We start from the raw sequence: 22,185 nt of genomic DNA, 5'->3' as shown, positions 1-22,185 counted from the left end.
GTTAACAGGTCCTTGGGTGACCATATCCTGAGCTGCCTCTGCAGGCTAACACATCACTGAGCGATGCAAAATATCAACAGCAAAACTCACTTCTATTTTCAGGATCCATAGTTTAGGTGAAACACGGGCAGATACTTGGGTAAAAATACTTTCATCCCAAGCACTAAACTGCCTCAGTTCCACATTTGCATTGTCTAAGCTTGGGTCATCAGAACGTGACCTTGTCTGCCTCAGACCAGCAACTGCCCTGGGCCACTCGTGCGACAGCCGTGCACAAACACCGGTGCCTCTTACCTGAATTCTCACCAGCCTCCTCTCTGCCTTCACACGTGGCAGTGGTAGTGGTTGTCTTGAATCCAGTGTGAGGGGTTTTGTCATAAGGATTATTTTTAACAACTTAGGATCTTTTTTGTTCCACAAAAAAACCTTAACTCTCAGGATACAGCTTGGTAACTTTAATGAGGCTTTGCAATTTACATTCTATGTGTATCAGTACACAAAATATAAGAAATCACATATACATATAAACTTTGCTTTGGTGTTTTACAAGCCAACCAGAAAGAACAACATAAGCTACATTCATTCACACAATAAAATGGAACATTTTCAAGCTTCATTCACCGAAATAGCAAATATCTCAACAATTTACGGACCAACTTTATTTCGCAGCTGCTAAAACAACAATCTTCCATAAGGAACAAATAATTTATGTCAACAGATACACTGACATCACATTTTACGAAATGAAAAAGCCAAGTTGAGCACTGACTGAATGCTTCCAGATTTCAGCAGAACTCACGTGAAGCAATAGTGCAGAACTTATACCAGCATCAAATCTCTCCACCATTTATCAGCCCTATGACTGAAAAAAAAAAAAATCCCACACAGAAATTCTTTAAGGTAAATAAAGCCATTTCATTACAGGGTTATTTAACCCACTTATTTTTCAACCTTTTTAAAACAAAAAGGAAATAGCTTTAGAAACTTTAAAAAAAAAAAATTAAACCTTTTGGGTTTTCATTTTCTGACTTAGAAACTATTCTCACATGCAACATGATTTTGTACTTTGTGAATAGTTTTGGTCCCTCAGACTGTCTTCTTAGTGAATCTGGTTTTTAATTACTTTGTTCAAATATACCAACACTTCACTAATGCAGTTGTAGATAAAAATAACACAGACCTATCTTAAAATAATATCTCTCATTTTTGGCTTCTGAACAGCATACAGTCACAAAAACCAAAGCTTCTTTTAGCAGCATTAAAGGTGAAGGGCTTTCCATGTGAAGCTGTCCTGAAATTTTTCTGGTACCTTCAAGTTATTGAATGCTCTCAGCTCTTCAGGCACAGATCCTGCAAAAACTGAGCCTTCAGTTTGCTTGCACAAACAAAACCCTGCTCCCAAAGCAGTTTCCTGCAGAGGTGCTCGTTTGGTCACGTCCATTTTCACAGCACACATGTGACATTTTACAAATGAAGCGGATGACGTACCACATGTTTCAGTACATGCACTGGGGGAACGCTTCCCAAATCATCCTTCAGTGCAGGAGGGAGGGGAAAACTACTGTTTTCACAGACTTACCACTGCTTTATGCCTGTTGCTTTCAACAAAATTTGTTGAAAGGACTAAAGGCTCACCAATACACCTGAAAACATAACCATAAGGAAGCTGAGCTCGTCTGCTTCTGTGTTCCCACAGGGAACCTCAGGTTTTGTCAGTGATTTGAAAGGAACACTAACACTGACACAGAGTTTGCGGCTCTCCCAAACATTCATGGAACAGTAAATAATTAAGAGTTCAAGTCAATGAACCAAGCACAGTGGATCATTTAATAAACTGGGCATAAGCAAAATGTCTTTTATATATACAATTGGTAACTTCAATGCTTAGAAGCACAGAATACCCTTATGGAAAGGATGTTTGACTTTATTCTAGAAAATAGTGACTCTGCAAAGGATTTGAGGGTATCTCTGGTAGAAAAAATCTACCCCTTTTAAAAATCCCCCTGGAGATCACTTCTGCACTTGTAAGAAGCCTGTTAAGGTGAAAGGTTTGGTGAGAAGTGTTATAAGGAACCCTCTTTGCTTTAGTACATGGAAGGAAAAAAGATTAAACATTCCACTACCAGATTTGGAAGGGATGTATTCCAAAGTGAATTAAAACATTCAAGGGCACCTTTTGGAGTAGCAATATCAAACTGGTAAGCAATAGCAAACCACCCACAATTTAAAGCAAATGCCAAACCACTGAGCCTTGGAACTCATTTTAAAGTACTGTCCATGCAGGAGCGTTGCCCCCATCATCTCTTCGTAGACTGAGTTAAACTTCATTGTCCCATAGAGCTGAGAGGCTGGAGGTTTATCTGTTTGGAACTGCCTGGTGACTCCGATATCGCTGCAACCTTCAGAGAATTCTTGATGGAGCTGAGTTCCCACATGTGTAAGTTTATGACGTGCGCGCCACAACATCCGCTTGTGATCTTGTACAGGTTTCTAAGAACAGCCTTCCGGAGAAGAATGTACACCCAGGGATCTAAAATCTGATTCCACGTGGCCATTCGGAGAGCGAAAAGTATCGTTTCACAGGTCTCCTTTGAGCGACCCTCGTTAATCCCAATTCTGGCCATTGTCACCTGGAAAGGGGAATATTTTAGAATTATTCATCAAAAAATACACCAAGAGAGCATTTAAATTAAACCTGAAAGTAGAGTATTTGAAAACTGTACCTTAAAAAACATACAAGGAGAGCATGTAAATGAGTAAAATTGTTTCAACATTGTCTCTAACCTTCACAGCTTCACAGAAGCAGTGCATCCCAAACTGCAATGCAAAAACTTTCAAGCATACATCTATCATCCTAGAAATCCTCTAATGTTTTACAAAGGATATATGTGTGCCTCTGCCAAATTACTTCTGCAGAACTTTAAGCAGAGGATGGCAACCAGCCAGGGAATACCCCCCAAAATGAGAGATTGATCTGAGCATCAAGTGAAAACTTAATCCAGAATTTGATCTAACAAAGTGTGCCAAGACTGTTCTAGAAATGGATTTTCTCAAGGACAGAATCCACTCGTAGGTCAGCACATTTTTATAACAGCTATTTATTTTTCACACAGCACCTTGATTTCAAGAAGAAAATTCACATTTTTTACATTGCAGCAGAACACAATTTATTGACACCAGAGGATTAAGAGGTCTGTAGGAAAATTTAAGCCATGGTGGCAAAACCCACTTGTCACTGGAGACACAGAGGGCTTCATTCACCTCTGGGAGTGCTACACATGCACAGACCTCCACCAGCAGAAACACTACCAGAGCCAATAATTCCACATGGTGGAATTCCACACCAGCTTGGCAGGGCAGCATCTGGCAGAAGATACCCAAGGGCTGCACCAGCCCAGCAAGATGAGGTTCTGCCTCCCTGCTCTGCAGAGCAATGAGCTGGGCTGTGAGACAGCCCCAGAGAAGCTCAGGACTCCTGCCCTGCAGATACCTCCTTTACAGGCTGGCTGCTGCTGGGAGTCTGTAACCTAAGTTCCTGTGTGAGGAAAGCCTGATCTGCCAAGCCAGGAATCTGCCAGAAGATGGTAAATTATGTGTCCCTGTTATTAATGTTAAAACCACATGAAGACTTTTTTGGTAGAAAGATGAAACACTGTAAGGCTTTTAGTTCCAAAGCCTTTAAAGCACTGCAGTTATTTAACTAAGAAATGGGATATTTTACAACTGATGCTGGGAGTACACTGATTTATTGGGCAATGAGAGGTACGGTCAGGCTGTCCAAGTGCAGGGCTGTAGTTTCAAAAAGATGCACCGAAAAGAAACTCAACAGAAAAACTAAAAAATAATAATGAATGAAGAGAGAAAAACCTAAAGCTCAATATGCCAGCAGACCTATTTTACTTTTTTTTAAATGCTTCTCTGTATTTCCAGATTCTACCTGTAGCTCGCAGGCCACCACACCTGAGTATAAACATGAATGGCACAAAGTGAATGCATAAAAGGACACTGAACTTGTTTGACGAAGCACTTGATCAAGGGTTTCTCTATGGCTTCTGTGGGAGCAGCAAAGGAAGCCCCCAGGAGCATTGCTAAGGAAGCTGGTAGGACTGGCAGGAGCACAGCTGGGAACTGGTGTGGGGAGGAGGAGGAATGTCTGAGCACCAAGCCAACACAAACAAAAGCCAGTTCCCTGAATCTGCTTTTCCCCCCACAACCACTGGGCACATTCCTCTCTGACATCAGCAGCCCACCCAAACTTGAACAGCTCCTTTGGCTTCACATGGGATGTTTTTTCAGGACAGACTACATTTTATTTATTAGAAGTCCAATACCACAAGGCAAACTCAGACAGAATACTCCTTACTCTGCAAACAGGACTGGGCAGCAAATGACAGCTCAAGAGAGCTCACAGACCAATGTCCTTATCCCATACAGCATGTTTGACTTAATTCAGACATACTGTTTACTAATCTGCCTCTTGATGTACTTAAAAATTCATTTGTTGTTCCTGGAGTTAATAAATGTCGAATCCAAAACTATTTCATGTCCAGAAAAACAAGCAGTAGATGCTGCTAATAAGGAAAAGTAGCTCCATCCAGACTTTGTAAAACTTATTTTCTCATGTTACCTAGAACACTTGTGAGAAGTGTTTGCATTTAGAAGTAATTTGAGTTTAGAAGTAATCACCTCTAAGTGAATCTATTAATTTGCTGCTTAACATAAACAACTTCTGCTTTGATTATGGATTTGCATGAAGTAAATCAGGACAACAAGGAAAACCGATACATAATTTATGGATTCTTACACTTGGAGAAGCTTCATCCAGAACATTTCAGTTGCCTCTTCTGAACACTGGACATACAAAAAATAATACATCTAAACTCATGCAGAGAAAGTAGTGCTTATGTACACAGACACACGTTTAAGCAACTCAGATGTAGGTTCCTGGATTTGAAATAAGATAAAATCTAATTATCTACAAATTTTGTTTTATAAAATACTATATTCCTAACCATATTATTAACATTATTTGGGAGTATTATGCAGAAATTTAAAAATATTTTCTTTCTTATATCTCTAAAACTAATATAAAAGAATGTTCCAGCTTTTTGAAGTTCTGAGAGGCCAAGATTTCCATATAGAAATGGAGTAACACTAAGAATCTCATTGCAGCTCTGAGCAGGAGCATTTTTACCCTAAAACACAGAGTAGCAGGACATGTTGCCATCATTTTGAGTTTCTCACTCCTCCAAAGAGACTGCCCTGTACCGGGAACTCTTCACATCTTCTGAAAAATCATGTAAGAAAACTGCAAGCAACTGTGCAAAGAGGAGACTATATTCTGGAGCCAAAGATCATCTGCTGAACAAGACTTAACCTTCAGCAGAAGAGGGGTGGAGTAGAATGAATTTAATATAAATTATTATTCCTATCACATTTTCATAGTCAATTTGTTTTGCCTGAATTTAAATTCTTAAAATACTGTTCCAAAGTCAGTTTGAAACCGTAACTTACAAAAAAGACTAATGCACTACCAGCTGTTTAATAAAGGATTTCATTGAAGCAAAACGTGCAGATAGTCTGTATTTTCTCCCTGGGTGAGAAATTTGTGTCACTGAAATGGTTCAAGTCATCAGCTCAGAAACTGCCACCAGAACTTGGTGCAGTGCCAAGTGGACTTTTGAGAGTGGGACCATCTCCACAGGCACAAAAAGAACACTTTGTGTGCTCTTATTTGAGGTGAATAATTGGTTCAAAGTCAGGGAACCAACTCAAACCCTTTTTTCCTTTCCCTGCAGGTCCACCAGGATGGTATGACAAAGGAATTCTGTTCTCTGTAGGCAGCGGTACACAAGTGGGGAAGAGGCAACACCATTGCATCATATCTGATCACCTTTGACCTCTACAACTGAAGTTAATATTCGTGCAGGATCAGCACCATGACTCAAAAAATTAATCCCCAGTTGGTAAATAATAAACGTAACTCATGACATTTTCTAACATATTTAGAAATGTAAGAATCCAAGTAGCACTCTGCTGATTTATACACTGTTTATATGAAGACAGCTGTAGCATGTCTCCCTGGTTTGCAAAAAAAAAGCATCACATGATGTAACTATGACAATTCAAACTTTCTTTAGAAAAGGTACTATAAAAGCATAACTGTAAAAGCAATTTTTTAAACCAAGGTACCTTCTTGAAAGATATAAAGTTACTCTGTCTCAGGTTAGACCTTGCTGGTCTAAGAAAGGACCTGAGAGTTCAGTGTCCCTAAAAATATATATAAAGAAATCAAATTTATGTCAAGGAAGGACTTGACTCAATACATTAGACTTCTACATACTTTTTGTCCGATCTTAAGCTTCATTAAAACTACAGCTCACTTTGCAAGATCCAGAAAGTCTGATGGAAATTTTTTTAAAATATTTTGAAATTGTTGGCTTCTTCAATTCTGCACCTAGCAGACAGCATCAGAGAATTACCATTTCCCTTAGGGACAAAGCTCAGGGCAATAAACAAAAAAAAATTTTGTGAAGCTCCAAGGCTTCACACCACTTTCCAAACATAAACAGCACTAATTTAATCTTCCTTCCAATTCAGTCTACATGAGAACAACCAATAGGCTCAAAGGCTGTGCTGCTTAGTCACATTCCTGTTAGTAATCAAGGACAACCAATCAAAACAAGCAGCTGACTTTAGAGCTAGTTAAGAAATAAGACAAAAATGAGACTTTGATGCATTTCGCATCTCAGGCTCTAAATCCAGGTTCTATCCTTGACTTCAGGAAACTGGATAAAACCCAGTTAGCAAGAGATTGACATGGAAAGCAGACTAGACAAATATCGGAAATTCTTGTCTTCTGCAGCTCAGCCTTCAGATTCCACTTCCCTGTGGGAGCCTTGCAGACCCTCCCAAGCCTCTTCCTCTTCCTTTGGATTTCCCTACAAGCAGTTCTGAGGATTTCCATTAATGGAAGAAGTCCATGGATTTTTCAGTATTTGCAGAACAAGTATATTTTTTCACTATTACCTATGTCGAACCCTGAGGTACAAATCCCCTTCTCCTAAACTGCAGAGGTTTCAAGGCAGAATATAACTGATTATGTCCCAATCCACTGAAATAAAAAGGATTCTCTTATTTTGAATTTCTAGAGTTTTTGGAACTTTTCATTTTACAAAAGCAGCATTCAGTGTAGCAGGTACGGGATCGTACAAGATGACATTTTGTAGTACTCTATAAACACAGACCTTAAGAAAATAAATTTGCAAAATAGCATGAAAAAGAAATAAAAATGCATATATCTTCACATTTTAAGTGCCATTTTATATCTCCCAAGTAGAGCTGTTAAAAAAGAAATGCTGACAGCAAATTGCCTGTACCATTGCTATATTGATCTTGTAGTATACAAGCCGAGCATTTGTTGCAACAAAGCTGAGTTTGCTTAATTTTACTTTTTATTATTCTGCAAGTCAGTTTAAAAGCAAGAGCTTCCAAGAACAACATGCAGTGCACCACTTCTGCCATCAAAATATTAGTACACACACTGTTCTACTTATGCCACATAATGCTTTCATGTTCTAGATCTGCAACATTTTTCCCCTAACGCTTTCCTTTCCCCTCCTAAAAGAGAAACATTAACTATATCTTCAACTTTTATATACCAGATGATCACTTAGCTTAGCAATTAAATTTTAACTGAGCATAGTGATTTTATTAAAAAATGACAATTTGAAAAGGAATTGTAGATGACAAAATATATGAGCTAGCTTTCTGCCACGTTAGAGTCCAGAGGGTACTTTTAAGAGCATATGTAGTAATTCCTTATGTACAATTTGGCAGGATTAGCTCTTGAGAAGTAGCAACAGAATAAGGGAGTCACCTTTTCTCTCATGTATATTTCTGTGCTAAAATAATAATGCCACTAAAATTAAGAGTGGATTCACTGGATCACTATTTGACCCCCTTAAAAAGGAATTGCGTAAACATTTTGAAGGCGTTGTTAAGCTACAGAGGTGTGAAAGAGGTGTGAAAAGTCTAGAAATTATAGAGGAGACAGGAAAACAAATTTTTCACAAAGCAAATAAAAATATTTTCTCATATTCCTTAGTCTGTGACCAGGGAATTTCTCACTGAAGTTGACAGGAAAGTAATTATGAAGTAAGCCTCATGACCAGCAGGCAGGGGCTGGTCTTTGTGCATGAACTTGCAAACATTAAGTGAAAGTGAAGTTTTTATTTCTGTCAACCTTCCCCTTAGACACTATCTATTTTGCATCAGTTTTGCACTTGGATAAATGCATGTTGGGCTTGAATAAAGCATTCGAGGTCACCTCTTTGTTTCTCCTAAATAATCCAAATATTTCTATCTTGGATTTACAGTCCTCTATCTTTATAGCCTTTCCTTGCCATCAAAATAAGAAATACTTCACTTCAACTAGCTAGCAATGTAATTACTCATACAGCTTAATTGATAACTCATTTGAAGGAAAGCATTGTGGGCATGGATAGAAAAGATTCTAGCATTGGAAACAGTAGATGACTCACCTCACAATGAAAAGACATAGCGTCCATACCAAAGTCAAATAAACAACCTGTTTCCTGAGCTACATGTTTTAAAGTTACAAGAAGGCCTGTTTCCACAGCGTGAGGAATGTATTCCTGCCTAAGAACAAGGTCTATAACAAAAAACCTCTCGCACAAAAAAATTTATTTTCTAGATAGAATTAAAATATTCTTTACCCAGCAAGAGAGAAGCTTCACAGGACAATTTTAAGGACCAGAAAACAGCAGAGTATGTCTAATATCTATAGTAAGGACCATCCTTAAGTATTTAGGAAGGCAAGAAGTATATGTGCTTGAGATTAATTTATTCTTCCATTAGCTAGATAAAGCTTCAAACCCTAGAAATGACCTGCTACTTCTTTATTGTTGCTTTCCTTTCCCAGGTTTTCACACTCATTTGGAAAAAAAAAAAATCATATTTTTACTGCTTATATAAATATTCTAATTTACTTAGGAGTGACAGAACTTCTCCCATTAATACCCTACAAACATCCAAAGAAAGAATCACAAATATCACACAATGCTGGGGAGGAAGAGAACTATCTGAATGAAGAAACAAGCAACAATATACAGACAGCCTGGGAGAAGATGAGCTGCAGAGGTCCCGAACTATTGAACAGGCTGAAAAAGTCAGAAGAGACCTTTACAGTCATCAAGTTCAACCCTTAACCAGCACCACCATGCTCACCACAAAACCGTTTCCATATGCCCAAGTACCACATCCACATGCCTTTTGAACACTCCCAGGGATGGTGATTCCAGCACTTCTCTGGGCAGCCTATTCCAATGTCTGATCACCCTTTCAATGAAGATACGTTCTCCTAATTTCTGTTTAAACCTCCACTGGTGATCCTGTCTTTGTTGAAGATGGACTGCAGTCATAGTCACCTAATCACTCAGTACCATCTGATTTGCAGCATTCAAAAAAATCTGGCTGGAGACAAAAGAAGACATAATACATTGCTTTCACGTCATTCTTTTTAGATCACCTTTGTTAAAGTGACTTTTTCTGTGTATCATTCTGAAGGAGTAAACTAAGCAGCTATGATCAGAAATATCAAGACTAATGAATTAGCAATATAACTACCAAGCTGGAATATATAATTTTGCAATTACCTTTTTATTTTACGTTGTTGGCAAATAAATTGCAAGGGCCTGCTGTGCAGCTCAACCACCTTTCAGGAGGAAGATGGAAGAGAAAAATCAAGTCTCCATTTAAAAGCGATTTCTCATTACTCCTGTAAATGCCCGCCTCTGGTAAAAGGTGGATTCCGTTTTATTTCCAGTTCACTAATGAACAGTAAATCCTAAAACAAACTGCTACCGCTTACTCCTTTCTGCTTCACTTTCTCTCCTTCCCTGCAGTGAAGCAGATGGGAATAGAGCTGGTCACATCCCTCCCAGCACAAGAGTCTTCCTCCCCACGTACTCATGTCCTGATGTCAGCCATCACACGGGTCACGAGGGTACTCTTGAGCAGACCCACTGCATCCTTTCCATCCTACCCCACTCCTGTAACCTGGGGAGCCCAAAGCTCCTGAGGGGCAGCACATAGGTCCAGGACAGCAGGAGATGGTACAGTACCTACAAAGCAGCTCCACTTCATTCCACTGCTCATCTATTTCACCTCACCCAATATGAAAATGGATCCCAAAGAATGAGTCACGATTACTAAAACGTCACTGTCACCCCTGGTGCACACCCTTTCTGCAGTGCCATGCTCCCTGAGCACTGCTGTTTCTAAAAGCACACCCACAGAAGCTGTGATGGGATGGCATTCTGCCCTGCTGGGCACTGGGCACACAGGGAACCTCCGTCCTCGGGGAGCCTGCAACCCAAACTGCAACTCAGCAATTCCTCTCAGACATGAACCAATCCAACAGCACTAGAGACACAGATAACTTGTACTAGAAAACACCATGCCACGCTTCAGATTGTGAATTAACACCATAATAATGATAATAATAAATATTCTCTCACAGAATATACGAATGTATATTACACCCTGATGTCTGCCATTTTAATGACTGGTGGGGATGAAGGACTTTCTGGAGTTTTTCCATGTGAGTGTAGTACTCCCTGAGATTTTTCAGCAACAACTTTACCATTTAAAGTCTTTAGATAGTCAGGAAAGACAGCTTTCCTAAAAATAACCATCCAAAAATGGTTATGCCATGTATGACATTTTCCAAAGATGGTTATCCAGTGTATGACATTTTCAAGTAAGAAATGCCTGAATAAGTGTAATATCTAGGAAATAGGAAGAATTCTCTTATATCAAACAATGGAATGAATGTCAATCTGACTTACTTTTTAATAACAAACACAGAATCCAAAAACTCAACCACGTGAAATAAACAAGGAAAGGTTATGAATGGCAAATTTATTTTGGTGAAGTTTTCAGAATTGGATTTCTTGAGTTGGCAACTTCAAAATTGAAAAAAAAAAAAAACCACATTTTCTGTGAAAGTCACTGATGCCTATTTGAAACAAAATATTGTGCTTCACAGTTTAAGTCTGTATATAACATCTAAATTAAAAAATCAAGAAGCAAACAATTATGAAAGAAAACCAGAAGCACATTATTCTGAAAATGCCATGTTCTCACGTGACAGGAAACCTGCCTTCCCTACTTTTTCTCTCCAAGACAAACAACCTTATTGTATTCTGATGGCACTGCATTAGCAGAAAAGGCTTTATGCATTTTTTTTCCAAACAGCACAAGTAACATAGATAACAATAACTATATTTATGCTGCCCCAGAAGCCTCTGGTAAAGGGCAATATGTCAATCTCAGCCCTCCTTCCTTTCCCTGGTTCATATCATTACCACTGCCCATTTCTTCTCCAGCACTTTCCTGTTGAGAGTATCTCAGCTCCCTGACTTCTGTGAGGGGGAGGTAAACACTTGAATTACAAATATAGCCATAATTACTATCGAGTTTCTAAGCACTCCATGATAAACTGTGCCCTGGCCCATGCTTATAAACATTTTTGTTAAAATGATTCATGATTCTCAGAAAGGATAAGGCCCGTAAGATCTCTATGTACTGTAAAGGATGAAAATAGGAACAGACCAATTCTTAACACCGAAACAGTACCTTTAAAATTCAGTGTCATTTTAGGCAGGTATAGTCTAAAATTAATGTCATTCCAGCTCTCATCTAGCCTGGTGGAATTAGGCAGCTGTGCCACTTAAGAATACAAAATCAAAGAAAGTTCTCTACAACCAATACTAAGGAAGGTATGAACATCTTATCCAAAGGTTTCTAGTATCATAGAAATGCATTTGAATAGGTGGATTGGACTTTTAAATGCATTGTATTTAACTTTGTTACTCTCTCTGCCAACACATGCAAATTCTTTCCAGAAGTATTTTCATGAGGACAAACAAAAGCACACTCAAATTATGTGAGCTGCTGCATAAACCTCATTCCATGGGAGACTAAGCTGGAATGAAACCTCTTCCTTGACACTAGCAAAAACTTAAATCAAAGTGTTCTCTTTCATCTCAACCCATAAAATGAGTTATGTATTTTATGTATTTCAAAATACCTTTTGGCCCATAATATTAGCAAAGAGCAATCTTTCAGCAATTTAACCTTGAGCTGGTTATCAGGCACTAAGAGAAGCACAAGTAAGAACAGTAATTGAATTTGCAGAGAGTTAATGGATGTACCGAGAAACTCAGCAAGCAATCAAAGGACCATGATAGGAGGGAGAGCCCTTTCTCTAATGTAGCTCAAAAAGACAATCAAACTCGGGAATTTCTTCTCAGAGGAACTTAGGGAGCATTTTATTCATTCCAGCTGACACTCCTGGTCTCCTCTGACACAGCGAGGTCTGGAAGAGAAATAACTACCTACAGTCAACAACAACTATCACTGTACCAATGCAGCTGACTAGAGATAAAGAGGTGTTATCCAGCAGGTCTGATGCTGGCAAAAAGCGTTTTTTCCCTTCCCCATGAGACTGGTTCATTTACTAAAACCATTGTGACAGCAGTGGGCTCCTAACATGGGCTTGCACCCAGCCTCAGAGATGCACTGACGGCGTCCAAGGAGTTCTCCCTTAGGAGACCAGCCTGCAGGTCACCTCCCCTACCACAGGCAGAGTTCCCACAGCCAACATAAACCACTTCTGCTGACAATGCATCCTGTCTTTGTGTGGTGTCAGCGGACAAACTTTCAAGCAAGAGCTCAATGACAAAAGCCGGCACAAGCACAGTAATTATCACTGATTATCTTCATTAAAATCTGACCCCTGAAAAGGGCAGGTAAGTGTCAATTCCCCCTCTGAAAATTTACAACAGCATTCAAAGCTGCAAGGTTAGCTGAACATATTCAAGAGTATCTCTTTCTTCATTCTTCTGAAACCTTCCTGTGGGAATTGAAAGCCCAATTTATTCTTTTCCAAAAGAAAATATCACAACAGTGCCTGTGCAGGCACAAGCTCATGGTGGCTGCAGCTTTGACTAATAAATAGTGAGACAATAACACGCTTCCACATGAGATCTGAGTCCTCACTGGCAGAGCATGGACCTGCATCCTGGGACATCTCCCTGCTTCTCCTCAGCTGCACTTTCTCATTATGAGTAATCACCAGTCACAAGAGCACGAGGGGTAAATTTTTTAGTAAGTCTTTAGCTGTAGGGACAATACAACCAGCAATGAAGGCATGTAAAACATTAATAAAGCAACAAGCTCATATATATGATGCCCATTGCACATACAAGCATAAGGCAGTACAACAGAAATGTAAACTGCCAGCTTCATAAAGAAGTCAGAAAACAAGAATGGAGGGAGAGACTTCAAGAGAAACAAGTTCCCGGGTATGAACACCTGACAAAGTGCATACATGGCTACTACACTTGCTAAAACACTCAAATGAGGGCTAGAGGATTGCCTTGTACATCCAACCACCTTGTACTGTACACAAGGGCATGGCCCAGAAGTATACTGAGCGTTAAATCTGCAACAAACTGACCTCCTTCAGCACATGCCAACCATGGGGCTGTCCCTGCACCCAAAAGAGCTGGTGGAGCAGCCAGGGTGGGATGGGGAAAGGGCATTCCAACAAAAGCTTCCCTGTTAGCACTCCCTGTTCTCACCAGCTCCAGAGCACACTCTCTGAAAGGAGCACTCAGAGCAGCATCTGCAGCATCTGAGTTGAAGGGATTCACAAGAAGTAAATCACAAGCTGAACACAGCCCTAGGTGCACGAAAAGCAGCCATCAAGCCTCACTGCATGAGACAGTCTGAGGACAAGAAAAAGTCAGAACAAGTCCAGGGAGACACAATTAGCATAACAAATTGGAAGTAGAAGAGATGACATGAGAAGGGACTGATAAAAATTAATCTAAGCAGTAAAAAAAAGCAACTGAATAACAGCTGATTTATTCTTATGAGGTAAACAGAGCTCTTTCCAAAAAAAACAGGATTGGCTATTTTCTGCAGTAGAAGGGAGGTAAAACTGGAATGAAATTCATCAGTTAACTGCATGGAAAAAGATCTTAACAAGAATAATTTGAATGTAAAAGTATTTTTCTCAGGCTGTGTTTCACGCATGAAAAAGATTAGAAATTTCTCCGTATCATAATTTCTTCCTGTAAATAAATTCACTTCAAAATAAATCTCTGCTGTCCACAGTTACAGGCAGTTCTCTTTGCTACTCCAAAAAACCAAATTTTATAACAAGTTTATCCCTTGAGCCCTACAGAATACGACATCCCGATGTCAGAATTTGCTCATACAAACACAGCTCCAAACCAAGCTGTTTCATGACACGCCAGATGTCAAGTCACAGCCAAAAAACAGCTTTATATAACAATGTATTTCATCAGAGGTGCTTGTCACAAAATGCTCCTGCCCAAATATTTGCTTTGGGAATCCAACCCCTAGGGATCAAATTTGTCCAGCAAAATTGGCATAACCTTAGCAAAGGGCTAATGCTCTCCCAAGGATGAGGACAGTTGAAGAGAAGTTGAAGTTGCTATCTTCAGAACATATTTACATGGAATTACCCATCACAAAGCAAAATTATTTGGATTGTCAGAACAGATGTGCCTCTGCAAATCATTGACTACATATATTATTATAAAACTCATGAATTTCACTTTTTTGGGGTTTTTTGTGAATTTTCTCCTGCTCTCAACTCCTCAAAAGGCACCACTGTCCCCCCATAAGGGAAGAAGAAGGGAGCATCTCTCATTCTCATACTTAAGGGAAGATTCTCTCACAGTGGTAGAAAACTTGAAAATGCTGCTTATTTTTGAAAAACAGATGAGTTGGAGCTTTGGGAAAGAAATCAAAAAGAAAAAAAAGAAATCAGAAGCATGTCCCTGTCCAAGAGCCACAAGGAGAGCTATAGAAGTGCCATGCTATGAGCTCTGCTTTTGAAAAACACTCCATCCATATCTTCAGGAACCTTAAGACAGATGTGGTGATTGATTCCAATACTATATGTTATTATTTATAATATTAAGTGTTAGTTATATATACATTTACATACATACATAAATAGGCAGCAAAACAACTTCACAGTCACTGAGCAGATGCAGAAGTCAAGTTCAGTTCCACACCAGACACCATAAACGACAATCCAGGGTCTTGTGACACTAATGACATCTGAAAATGATTTTATCACAAGATTTTATCACAAGACAGGGACAATGTCTGAATATTAACGCCACTTGGAAATAAACTAAAATTAATTTTAAATCTAATCGTGAAATAAATCTGCAGCTGGATTACAGTATTGGACTTGACGATGGTAGCCATACACATATGTCAATGGACATACCAGACTAGATTGAAAACAGAAGGGAAATAAATAAATCAAGACATCCCCCCCCCCCCCCCATCTGATGGGGAATAACACCAATCAAATCCAAACTCTTGTATCTGCATACCACATGTGGTACAAAACACATTGCCTTCCTCCACTTTCTCTTCAGGAAGTTTATTTGGTGTGTAATAACTTTGATTTACTTTGTGGCAATTGCTGTCACAAAACATTTTGTTCTGTATACTTTTTGGGACAGAGAACATAGGTAGAATTTACAATTTAAAGACCAGACTTCAAATTCTGACTTTTAGACTTAGCTTGGAGAAAAAAAAATTTAAGAAGCAAATGATTACAGAACAAGCATGTATTTGCATCCTTTTCCAGATAATTTCACTTATGAACACATATTTATGTCAAGAAATACTTGTTTCAGTATATGCTGTTTGTATTATAGGATGGGAATTAAAAGCCCTGACACCTTTCAGATGTATCAGACAAGTAGGTTTGAATCAGCAATTAATCATAGAGCATATAACTTGATAAACCCTGGAAAACTTTAATGTAGCACTTGAGCAGTAGATTCCTGACAAACCTTTATTCAACTGCAGGCCAAGAAGTCTTGCTAAATTAACACCACATTCGTAATTCCGTTTGTATTCTGTTGCTATCAAAACAAGGAATGGGTGAATAAATCAGCAAATTAACTGATATAAACTCTATGATCCTAACAGCTAAGAAAGGAAAAATCCACAAAGGACCCTGTCCCATTGCATTTCCCACTTAAATTCTCTGGCTAAAACACTAATTGCTCACTTTCTTGAAATTTTCAAGAATCTAATCCCACACTACACCTACTATTTTTTTAATTTTTAAACTCTTCCTTTCTAACCTAAATTTGTCCACATTGCAGAACTATGTTCCATAATGCCAGGCTGATTATGACATAAGTTTGGCTCATCCCATTTCAAAAGGGATCCAGAGGCAAAGCATCACAAGCCCAGCATGCACAGGAAGCATCAGCAGATTTGCCACCCACTGAATCAGAATTCCTTGTGTACCAACTCCCCTCTGCCACACAGTCCTGAAAAATAACAAGTCCAAAATTAAGCAAGAAGTCGTTCACTGGCATGCATCATAAGCTGATGCAAACACCAACTCTGAAAAGGGTGTGAAAAAAAATTCCTGATAGACCAATAATACATCTTCAATTACAACTTAGATGAAGTTAAATATTTTAACAAAATTAGTGCTTTGATTTCATTAGATTGCCTCAGTTTCTAAAATTATATTTTTATATACATTTAATACATATAATTAAAATTGAATGGCATAACAAAATTAACCATAGTAGTTGCAATTTAGTGTTCCTTGATGTGTTGAATAAATGAAGTACCTCTTTTGAACTAAAAAAAGTTTATAGTTCTTCTGACACCTGATGGTTTTTCAAAACCAAATTAATCCCTGCTTTTAGGAACAATTATTTTAAATGAAAATAAATGTAACCAGAGGATAATGATGCTGCTTTTTCATGGAAAGTAAACTCATCATATGAGATGCTTTCTTTTAAAAACCATTCTGTGGCTTGCCCCAAACTTCAGATGGTGTCTGAAGTAACTGTAAAGAAGTTCCTTACTTGTTCTGCTGCTCTGACAACTTTGTTTATGCCCCACATGCGACAGCCACGACACTGAGAAGCCAACATGAATTTAAACTATGCTGAGGAGCAAGACTAGAAAAATTCTCTGTGATTTGAACAGAAGTGAAAGAGGTTTTGTGCATTTCAGTGACTGCAGACATTCATACCAAGACTTTCTCCTTGAAGCCTGTGATATTGGATTAATTAAAGGTTACCTGCCAGATATATCAAACTGCCGCAGCTAGGCTAGGGTCAGTATCTAATTTTTAACTCGGGCAACTTCAGACTCTACCATAGAAAGTGAGCAAATGAAATATAGCTGGATCTGATACAGATCTCAGACTTAAATGTTGGTATTTGTTAGCTCAAACCAAAATTGCTCCTCATTTATATCACTGGAAAACTACAGGACTCTGTTTCTAGGGAAGAAATTAAGATTCCATATGACTTGTGATTTAAACCTCCTGAACCTAGCAAAGAAAACTAAATTTCTTCAGACAAATTTGCTACACTAAAATGAGTCAAAGCTAACACCAGCTTTATAACACCATGATAGAACTGGAGCTGTCAAATTCTTTCCCGTACCACAATCCCACTTCCTTTGACCCTGCTCACTGACAGAGCAGGCACTACCAGCACTGGCACTGCCCCTCTGGGAGTCACAGCAGGGACAGTCCCACACCACCTGCCCACACACCTCTGCTGCTCATCTGTCCACGTTACAAACCCAGCTTGCTTAAGCCTAAACCAAATGTTGATTTCAACCCACTGCCAACCACTGTTTTTCAATGCGACCCTAAAGCAGAACCTTTAACGCCCTGATAATGGAGGGCAGGAATTTTAGGTTCTTGACTGTTATCTGCCCTAAAGCTCACAAGTAGCAGTAAACTGTTGAAATAACAGCAAACAGACTGGCACAAATTTAAAAAAAAATATTTACACTGTAGAGTAAAAAGACTTCTCAGTCCTAGATTTTACTGAATTTTTGGAAGAGCTCAATACTTGTTCTAAATTATTCTAGCCATGATTCTTCTACCACTGTCTGCTTCACAGCACTGGAAATACAGTCCTCAAAATCACTATATATTTAGCTTAGTGCATTATTGATCAGAAGTGGAGAATAAATACCAGTTTTTTATAGATGCACAGGTACATACATTATGGGCAATATGCTATAAAATTAATATCACTGAGTGAGTGGAGCTGTTATCACAACTTAAGTGCTTTAAAACCTGGAGACAAAAAGTATAACTTTTATACAGAGATGTGCATTAAACATTGGCAAATACATTAGGCTCTTACCAGGAATGGGCTCCAGCAAATGCAAGAAACACACATTATAGCCAAGAGCTGAATGATCATTTCAAAATGATGAGATCTGCCTTGTCTTTGTTGACTTTTAAATTTGACTCTTAAGAGGGTAATTCCTGTGACAGCATTGCACAGGAATGAAATAGCAAGAGCCAGGAACCCAAGGCAAGAAAAAAGTAAGAGATAAAATCTGTCTTCCCAGTCCTCAACATGTTCTGTTTTATAGAAGCACCAGGTCCTCGATGCTTGAATTTGGTAGGCTCTAAACCTAAGGATAGGCAGCAAAGCTATAAGAACAGCAAACAGACATACCATAGTCAACATCATTTTCACATGTCTAGAAGTCATTTTTGTAGAGTGAAATATTGGCTTAGTGACTCCAATGCACCGTTCAACAGCCATCACGCTGCCCAGGAAGAGTGGGCACAAACCAAAGAAAACCATGCAGATGCCAAAAACACTGCACAGAATGTTGGACTGGTTAAATCGAATCCAGTCTTTATCTGATGCATACACAAACACTGCAATGGCTCCATTGATGAGGTGACCGAAGAGGTCTGTGACAACCAAACCACTGGCAAGAAGCAAAAAGGAGGCTTTCGATTTCTGTCTGAATCTCTGGTATGCCTTCATGAGAATTACTATTGCAAGACTGTTGGACAAAATTCCCACTGTCATGAAGATTATTGAAAAGAAAACTGAAATCTTTTTCTCCGTGTGGCACGTTGTGTTTTTCAAGACTCCAAATCCAGCCAGCCCTGGTGATTTTGAACTGTTCATGGTTAGGAAAGGAGCGCAGCCCTCAAAGCATTTCAGCAGTCTTGCAATCAAAAGGCATCTGCAATATTAAAAACAAATATACACAACGCTGTAAAAGGCCGTTCAAATGGCATTTGAAGCAGAAATTCCATAATATTAGTGTGTGGTACAAATCTAATTTTCTGGTTTTCTGAGTGATATGATATGGCATCACATTTTAAGCTCATCACTCACAGGGTAAAACAATTATCCGCGTGCATTACACAATGCAAATACAGTCCACAGGAAATTTAGAGTCTCTGCATGCATAATATATACAAAATAATGTATAAAATATATCATGGTTATGTACATATAGTGAGATAAACAATAAAACCATTCCGGTGGTTAAACTACGCTAAGCAAACACTTTTTCAACAAACTCCAAGAATGAGAGTATTTAACCTGCCCAGCCACAGTCAAAAGTGAAATACTGAAACTGGAGCATTTTGAGATCACAATCACGCTCCATTTTTAAACATTTATTTTCAAAACAGTGCTAGCATCTCCTAAACAATTCTGTTCCCACAAATTCATGTTTTAAAGCTTTAACCTAACCATCACTGAAGCCTTCAAATTCCCAGTTGCCTCTCTGAAGCCCAAACTTGGTTTTTAGATGCACCGTAATTCAGAAACTAATTCTGAAAGCTCCTTTAAACTTTATCTCCCATCTCTACTCCAAGGACATTCCTAATAGGAAAACCTTCCCAGGCAGGGGGAAAAAAAAGTAGGGGGAAAAAAAGCAGGCGTTAACAGCCCGTATTACAAACTGCCGCTGAAGCCTCTCGGTTCCTGAGCTACATCGGGAACGGGGCACCCCGGAGCGAGGCACCTCTGCCGCTCGGGAGCGCTCAGCGGAGCGCGGCCGCCGAACGCCGCTGGCGGAGCGGCGCGGAGCAGCGCGGAGCAGCCTCCCGTCCCTGCGCGGCTGGGACTCCAGCGGGAGAGCACAGGCGGGAGGGCAAAGGCAGGAGAGAGCAGGAGGGAGAGCACAGGCGGGAGGGCAAAGGCAGGAGTGAGCAGGCAGGAGTGAACAGGCAGGAGTGAACAGGCAGGAGAGCACAGGCAGGAGAGAACAGGCAGGAGTGAACAGGCAGGAGAGCACAGGCAGGAGAGCACAGGCAGGAGAGCACAGGCAGGAGTGAACAGGCAGGAGAGCACAGGCAGGAGTGAACAGGCAGGAGAGCACAGGCAGGAGTGAACAGGCAGGAGTGAACAGGCAGGAGAGAACAGGCAGGAAAGCACAGGCAGGAGAGCACAGGCAGGAGTGAACAGGCAGGAGAGCACAGGCAGGAGAGCACAGGCAGGAGGGCACAGGCAGGAGGGCACAGGCAGGAGAGCACAGGCAGGAGAGAACAGGCAGGAGTGAACAGGCAGGAGAGAACAGGCAGGAAAGCACAGGCAGGAGAGCACAGGCAGGAGTGAACAGGCAGGAGTGAACAGGCAGGACAGCACAGGCAGGAGAGCACAGGCAGGAGTGAACAGGCGGCTCGGACAGGCGGCTCGGACAGGCGGCTCGGACGGGCGGCAGCCCCGGTGCCGGGGGAGCGGTGCCCCCGCCCGCAGCCCCTTTCTCCCTCAAGTGCTGCCGCCGCCGGGGGCGGGGCGAGCCCGACTCGCCGGGCACAAGTGCCACGGACCCCGCCAGCCCCGCCGCTCCTTCCCTACCCCGTTCTCGGTGTCCGTCCCGGCCCCGCCGCCGCTCACGTTCGCTTCGTCCCGCGGGGCCGGAGAGAAGCGCAGCGCGGAGCTCCGCCGCCGCCGCCGAGCCCCTCTCCCGCCGGCGCCGCCCGCGCCCGCCCTCCCTCCGCCTTCCCCCGGCCTCCCGTCCGCCCTCCCCGCCCGCCGCCCCCGGACGCGGTCCGGCTCCGTGCCCCCTCCAGGGCCGCGGTTCCGATGCCCGGGGCGCGGCACACGCACCTCGGCCCGCTGTCCTCGGCAGGAGCGCTGCGGGAGCGGGGCCGTGCCGGGCTGCGGCGGTGTGTCCGGCGAGGACGGCCAGGCTGCCGTGTCACAGCACAGCGACGGGAGACAGGGCCACCCCGGCCAGGCAGGGCGAGATCCTGCCCACCGGGCTGCAGCCGCAGCAGTAGCGGCTCATCGGGCAACCAAGAGGTCACATCTGACCTCAGCCACAGCTTCACCTTCCACACGCTTCTTCCCAGCTGCTTCAGCAGCTCGCAGGGAGCTCGGGAAGCGGTAGCCCCAGGAATACAGTCAGGGATGCGGCTGGGCACAGCCCTGGACGCTCGGCCCCTGGCACGTCCCGGCGCAAGTAGAGCTAACAGTGCTCCTTGGACCATTTCTCTACAGGACAGATGCGATGAGAACACATCCAGATGAGGCATTCATGATATGACCGATAAGGCTGGAAATTCAAAAGTTGTTTCCCATCGTGCACTCAAGCTGTTACAACTTGAAGTTATAGATGACTTTCAAGTTCTTTCATCCCTCAATGCTCAGTACTGCCAAGCAGTCCTGAATGGGAACGTTTATTAAGGCCACCTACTACAGAAATAAGCCAAAATATAAAAATCAATGTCAAATGATGAAACAAAACTGAAAAATATTACAGAATTTATCATGGACTACAATGATGAAGAATTTAATTTTGTTTTCATTGGCACACAGTCTTGAGTGGTACTACTCCTGGCCCCACAGGACAATTTAAAAATTAAAATTCTCAAATATACTAGGTTTTGCTTACTTTCTTATCTTGAATAGTACAGGTACAAGTTGCCTTTCTGTAATCCACCAGTGAGGAAATACAGGCTAGCTAAATGTATTTCTTCAAATAGTAACTAAAGTTACTTGCATAAACAGTTAAAAGCACCACATGATGGCCTTCTTTTTCAAATGCTTGTCAGACCTTGGCATTTTATCATACAATGAGCAAAAATGTTCAATTTGGTCTGTTTGGGACCTATAAATTCCCTTAAGTTCTTTTATAAGACAACAGTAAAATATAAAAATACCACAAAATACATAATTGCCTATTAAAGTTCAGAGAAGAGGGGTTTACTTTATGTTCCCCTGCCCAGGGATAAATGGAGATGGAGATCTCAAACTACAAAGAGCTTGCTCTGTGCCCTTC

At 40.9% G+C, this 22,185-nt stretch overlaps 1 protein-coding gene across 5 annotated transcripts; it reads right to left on the bottom strand.

Moving 5' to 3' along the window:
* Window positions 1-443: 443 nt before the first annotated feature.
* Window positions 444-21,067, bottom strand: PTGFR (prostaglandin F receptor). 5 transcript variants are annotated; one of them, XM_040072916.2, is made up of 3 exons: window positions 21,012-21,067; window positions 18,285-19,131; window positions 444-2,630 (listed from the first exon to the last, which is right to left on the bottom strand). In XM_040072916.2, exons 2-3 carry the CDS (start codon window positions 19,071-19,073, stop codon window positions 2,325-2,327), a joined length of 1,095 nt encoding a protein of 364 aa, XP_039928850.1. In that variant the 5' UTR covers window positions 19,074-19,131; window positions 21,012-21,067; the 3' UTR covers window positions 444-2,324. The 5 variants fall into 5 exon arrangements, with proteins under 5 accessions (XP_039928850.1, XP_039928848.1, XP_039928853.1 ...); XM_040072914.1 differs by lacking the exon at window positions 21,012-21,067 and adding an exon at window positions 20,760-20,847; XM_040072919.1 differs by lacking the exon at window positions 21,012-21,067 and adding an exon at window positions 20,760-20,847 and having other exon boundaries at window positions 18,606-19,131.
* Window positions 21,068-22,185: the final 1,118 nt, after the last annotated feature.

The sequence above is a fragment of the Hirundo rustica genome, chromosome 9 (genome assembly GCF_015227805.2).
Source record: "Hirundo rustica isolate bHirRus1 chromosome 9, bHirRus1.pri.v3, whole genome shotgun sequence".
NCBI lineage: Eukaryota > Metazoa > Chordata > Aves > Passeriformes > Hirundinidae > Hirundo > Hirundo rustica.
The sequence above is the reverse complement of the archived record's forward strand: the minus strand, read 5'-3'. Positions and strand labels throughout refer to the sequence as shown.

Bases quoted from the DNA above. Each gene is read 5' to 3' on its own strand.
- PTGFR (XM_040072916.2), bottom strand. From the start codon at position 19,073: ATGAACAGTTCAAAATCACCAGGGCTGGCTGGATTTGGAGTCTTGAAA. The intron at 2,631-18,284 runs GTAAGAGCCTAA...TCCCCTTTCCAG, and splicing joins TTTGCTGGAGCCCATTCCTG to GTGACAATGGCCAGAATTGG.